This window comes from Amblyraja radiata, chromosome 22 (assembly GCF_010909765.2).
Source record: "Amblyraja radiata isolate CabotCenter1 chromosome 22, sAmbRad1.1.pri, whole genome shotgun sequence".
Classification (NCBI taxonomy): domain Eukaryota; kingdom Metazoa; phylum Chordata; class Chondrichthyes; order Rajiformes; family Rajidae; genus Amblyraja; species Amblyraja radiata.
The window spans coordinates 8,368,012-8,374,011 of NC_045977.1; the positions used below are offsets into that span (position 1 = coordinate 8,368,012).

The 6,000-nt window shown below is 39.4% G+C and overlaps 1 protein-coding gene across 3 annotated transcripts in view; it reads left to right on the plus strand.

Moving 5' to 3' along the window:
• ercc4 (ERCC excision repair 4, endonuclease catalytic subunit) overlaps nt 1-5,576 on the plus strand; it is a 40,880-nt gene extending 35,304 nt beyond the window's left edge. For all 3 annotated transcript variants that reach the window (XM_033040309.1, XM_033040310.1, XM_033040311.1), the window contains 4 exons: nt 371-463; nt 2,867-2,979; nt 3,302-4,160; nt 4,355-5,576. In XM_033040309.1, coding sequence (XP_032896200.1) covers nt 371-463; nt 2,867-2,979; nt 3,302-4,035 — 940 coding nt within the window. In that variant the 3' untranslated portion in view covers nt 4,036-4,160; nt 4,355-5,576. The remainder of the gene's footprint in view (nt 1-370; nt 464-2,866; nt 2,980-3,301; nt 4,161-4,354) is intronic.
• Nucleotides 5,577-6,000: the final 424 nt, after the last annotated feature.

A 6,000-nucleotide genomic window follows, 5' to 3' on the forward strand; every position in this document is an offset into this window, starting at 1 on the left:
AGCATCTGCAGTTTCTTGTGTCTCCGCGGGCATTTTATAATGTTTGTTTCTGCCTGTGTGCTCCTCCTCTCTCAGTAGGTTTCCTTCATGCAAATCAATGGGAAATTGTTTTTCTTTCCTGAAGCCTAGTGATAAATTATTTTCCACCAGTATCATCACTTCTGTTTTGTTGAATGTTAATGAGGCAAACTGAACACTTATATTGAGAGTAACACAGCTGAGTCAAAGGGAGCTACAAGCCAATTTTGCTTAAATATTCTGTCTTTTGTTTTTGTAAACTAAGCAGCAGTCATGCACATGTTTCAATATGAATCATTACGCATATGTGGTGCCTGAAGGATTGATGCTACATTTAATTTTGTTCTTCTAGAGTCTATTTCCTAATATATGGAGGCTCCACAGAAGAGCAACGATACCTGACCAATCTGAGAAAGGAGAAGACAGCCTTTGAGAATCTGATAAGGTAAATGAATGGAAAAGATGCTTCAGTGGAGCCTGTACTTACTTACTGCCTATTATGCCTCCCGGCATGCAGGGCAGCAACGAAGGTCCTCCACTCCTGTCTGTTCTGGGCTAGCTTCTGGACACTACCCCAGGTCCAGTGCAGGGCCATTCTTGGGATGCTGTCTGATTCATCCCAGCATCTGTCGATAGCCCTGGAAGTCCATCACGCCCAGTAGTGTTGATTCCTTCAGTTGCTGTTTCCGTAACATATTTATTTTACGAGACAGGGTTGTTAACCCTGTGCTCAACCTCCAACCTGGAGGACCAATAGATCGCTCTTTGTCTCGCCTCTACCCTTCGACCTGCCCAGCATGGGAGACCCTAACAGGAGACGAATCTCCCGCTGGCATAGCTCGAGGGGTCACTGAGGCACACAAGCTCCCCGACCACGACAAGGTTGCAATCCAACGGGGAGAGTGGAGTCGGTGCTGTGAATGAAACACTTTGTAAAATTGTTTTCTAAACTAGTGATGGTGACTCTTTCACTTGATTTTTGTGATAAGAGTTATGATTATAGAATATGATAAACCAAATGATCAGTTTCTCTTTAATTGCCAAAAATTGGGAATAAATGATTGACAGAGAACAATATACAATTAGTTTTTGAAAATATCAACATCGCTCTCTAAAATCTCCAGATGAAATTGAGTACATAAAACACCAAACAGCAACGGAACAGGCCTTTGACCCATGGTGTTTGTGCCAACCATAGTGCCACTTTAAGCTACAGATTTGTCTGCACGTGATTTATATCCCTCAAGTGTCTGCCTACTATGTGCCTGTCTAAATATCTACTTCTACCACTTCCCTTGGCAGCATGTTCCAGGCACCCACCGCTCTCTGTGTTGCCTTGTAAATTCCTTTAAATTTACCCCCTCTCACAGTAAAGCAATGCCTTCTAGTATTTGACACTTTCACCTTTGGGGAGGTGGGGGAGACTTTGGGCTATCTACCCTATCTAATTCTCTGCCCTATTCAAAACCTCCAGATCCTTCCTGTAATGCAGTGACCAAATCTACACACAATTCTCCAATTATGGCCTCACCAAAGTTTTATAAAGCTGAAGAGTCAAGAGTGTTTTATTCTCATATGTCCCAGATATTCTTATTTGCTGCAGCACTACAGAATATGTAAACATAGCACACTGTAAACAATATAATAAACGAGAGAGAACAAAAATGTTCAGTGTGTATATGTATATGTACGTATACTCACAAGTACACACACGCATATATATATATATATATATACACACACACACACACATATATATATATATATATATATATATATATGTATATATATATACACACACACATATACACATACACATACGTACACACACAAAAACGAACAATAGTGCAATAATAATAATAATAGTCTATTGTAGTTCAGAGCTTATTTGAGATTTTAGTGTTTAATACCCTAATGGCTGCAGGGAAGAAGCTGTTCCTGAACCTGGAAGTTATAGTTTTCAGGCTCCTGTACCTTCTTCCCGGTGGCAGGGGTGAAATGAGTGTGTGGCCAGGATGGTGTTGGTCTCTGATGATGCTGGCTGATTTTTTGAGGCAGCGACTCCGATAAATCCCTTCGATGGTGGGGAGGTCAGAGCTGGTGATGGACTGGGCAATGTTCACCACTTTTTGCAATCTTTTCCGCTCCTGTTCAAGTTGCCGAACCAGGCCACGATGCAACCAGTCAATATGCTCTCTACTCTACACCTGTAGCTGTAATGTGACCCTGATTTGTATACTCTACAGTGATTGATGAATATATATATGCTGCCTTTACCACCTATCCACTTATGTTTCTACTCTCAGGGATCTTTAGACTAATCCCACATCCTTTGATACCCTTAATATGCAAAAGTCTACCAATCTTTTTCGTGAATATACTGATTGACTGAGCCTCCCCAACCCCTTGGCAGGAGTGTTTGTAGATTCCCTACCTATGTGACTGCAGGACATCTCATCCTGAAGACCATCCCCTTATTTTGAGACTGATTCCTGGTTAAACATCAGTGCCTCACCTACCCTATCAAGACCTGAAAAAACATTAAATATATTGAACTTCATTGTTTGCAAAATGAGTCTCTTGTAAATTTGTAGCCACTGGAACCAAATTTCAGAATTGTAGCAATTTTTTTGAAAAGCCTTTCTCATTGCAACTTTTCATTCTTTACAACATTGTTAACGTTGTGGGGGGGGGGGGGGGAGATGCTAGTGTAATCTGTCCAGTTCCAACTGATAATGCAACTGATATAAAATAAAAGCCTTTAGAATAATAAATAAGGAATTTGTGTAAAGGATAATCCTTAGGAAGGTTTTTTTGACTTAACAATTTCACCCCTGGCTGTTTTTAGGGAGAAGGCAATAATGGTAGTTCCTGAGGAGAGGGAGGGAAGAAACGACTCCAACCCAGATCTTGCACGAGGTGGCAGCCTCTCATCTGCTGAAACAGACACACGGAAAGCAGGTTTGTTTAAACTGAACAAGCCCTTTATTTATTATTTATGTTGTGGATCTAAATATGGGTTCTACCTGTAGTGGAAATGCGGCAAACTTCTATGGCAAAGAGAGGAAGAAAAATGACAAGAAGAGAATACCAATTTATTAAGCAATATTAAAGACTTGTAAGTGCATTGCCTGATTTCTTTCTGTTAATCTATCCAGCTGAGGTAATTGTTTTACTATTTTAGAAGTAGAAATGTTTACATTTTTGTGTGACAATTAAATAATTTTTTTTAAAGCCATGATTTCTTCTATTCCGGCCTTATGCTTGCTTTGTCTTCATGCAGGAGGGCAGGCTCAGAAGAAGGAGCAACATCGCATTATAGTGGATTTACGGGAGTTCCGCAGTGAGCTGCCATCGCTGATACATCGGCATGGCATTGACGTGGAGCCAGTCACCTTGGAAGTGGGTGATTACATCCTGACTCCTGACATTTGTGTTGAACGCAAGAGTGTGAGTGATCTGATCGGCTCTTTGAACAATGGCCGTCTATACACACAGTGCATTGCCATGTCACGGTATTATAAACGACCTGTCCTGTTGATTGAGTTTGACCCCAATAAGCCTTTCGCCCTGAATTTCCGAGGATCCTTCCACCAGGAGATTTCCATTAATGACATTACATCCAAGATCACCCTCTTGACTCTACACTTTCCCAAGCTGCGAATCATCTGGTGTCCCTCTCCACATGTCTCCGCTGAGTTGTTTGAGGAGCTGAAACAAAAACGCCCTCAGCCTGATGCAGCTACTGCCATGGCCGTCACAGCTGATTCTGAAATTGTTTCTGAATCAGACCGATATAATCCAGGTCCACAGGATTTCTTGATGAAAATGCCAGGAGTGAATGGTAAAAACTGCCGGGCACTGATGAACCGCGTAAAAAACATTGCTGAACTTGTAAAACTCTCCCAGGAACAATTAGCTGACATCTTGGGGAATGCCAACAATGCCAAACAGATCTGGGAGTTTATTCACTCCTCATATATGGATAAGGCAGCACAAGTCAAAAACAGAAGGTGATGTTCAGGGTGGAAAGACTTTAATGAAATCTTCTGTTGCATTCAGTAATCAATAGCTGTTGTAAATTGTAAAAATAACTGGATACTATCACAAGAAATGTTTCAAATCGGATTGTAGTTATCTAGGTCAGTGGTTCTCAACCTTTTTTCAGTGATGTACCCCCTGTGAAATATTTTTTCAGCCAAGTACCCCCTAACCAGCGCAAAAATATAGGCCTACATATATGTAGGCCTATATTTTAAAATCTCACGTACCCCCTGGAGTGCCTTCACGTACCCCCAGGGGTACGCGTACCCCCATTTGAGAACCACTGATCTAGGTAATAACATCAGGAGCACTAAGTGAATTCCAGCTTCAACAGTTAGGTGGGTGGCTGATCCCTATTTTTGTTGAGGATCTTTGTACGATACAATACAACTTTATTTATCCCGGAGAGAAATTGGTCTGCCACAGTCAAAAGATACAGTTACAATGCATTGAAAGTGTCATGTACATTATAATAATCTGCTCCTTGTCTAATCCTTTTTAATATTCAATTCATTAGAGATATGTTAAAAAAAAGTTAAACAAACAAGACAGTGGAGTATAAAAATGATAAAATCAACACTACTTATATGCAGGAGACATTTTTTAAAAGACAATTTATTTATATGAATCCAGCTAATGTCTGTCATTGAGTCGAATCAACCAAGATGCTTTATTTATGTGTGTAGATGCTTAATAGACTGCAGATGTTCACCACTGCATATACTTGATTAACTGGCCTGTCTAGATTATAATCCATCTGTCATGTTGGATTCATCCCTCGCAGTGCTTTACATATTGTCATTGGAGGCTTCTTAAGCGTTAACTCTTTGAAATATCCCTTTGGCATTTTTAATCATAAAAGCCAGGCAGAACCTTTATTTAACTTTCTGGATCATTTCAGCTTGGAAGATTCTGTTGATGAGGGTTGGAGTCCAACATAACTGGAATATCCAACCTTCATACCTGCTGAATGGCATGACATGTAGAGAAGTAGATTTTCCTGTGGCATCAAGCAACAAGGTTTAATGGACCAACAGTATTAAGGGTTTGTTTCTATAGCCAGTAGCCTTAAAATGAATTCCTCGGATTATTATCCTCAAGATGGAATTTTCATAAATGTATGTGACACAATCAAGCTAATTACAAAATGGATAAATTGATTATATGGATGTTGGAAGCTTGATCTTAACTGAAGGAAATCTTTTAGACAGATCAATTAATACAGCATGCCATCCCCTAGATAGCAAAATTAATAATGTTTAAAAAAATCATTTTGGTTTTACTGATTTTGGTGTTAAATATACAAGATAGAAAATGAGACCACATGAAGCTTTCTCAGAACCATTTTAAGAATCAATTAAACATAAAAAGAATGGAGAATATAATCTCTTTCAAATTGATTAAAGTCAGGGAAAGAGCTTGAATATTGAATCAGTGTTTTTTGTACTTGGATATTTTAATATTGACTATGAGGTTGTTAAACTTTCCAGTTAATAAACATTGTAGCACTTAAATCAAGGTTTCAGAAGAAAAAAATGCACTTTGAATGAAGATATTGAGCAACTATGAAAGTGTTTGGTCTGTTGACTATCGATCTTTTATAGTTAGCACAGTTTATAAGGATGTGTGTGAATGCTCTCTGAAGTCTCCAGTCTCCCACCTCGCAGTTATTCTAAACTGAAAGAGCAGATTGATTTTTTTTAAATATCTGCACAACAATTAAAAAAGACAGAGGTTGACAGAACCTGATAGGTTTATAAAATTATGAGGCATAGATAGGGTAGGATGTCAGAACCTTTTTCCCAAAATGGAAATATCAAATACGAGAGGGCATGGCTAAAGTGAGAGAGGCAAAGTTTAAAGGAGATGTGCGTCACGTTTTTTTACACAAGGTAGTATGTGCCTGGAATATGGTGCCTTGGGTGATGGTGGAGGCAA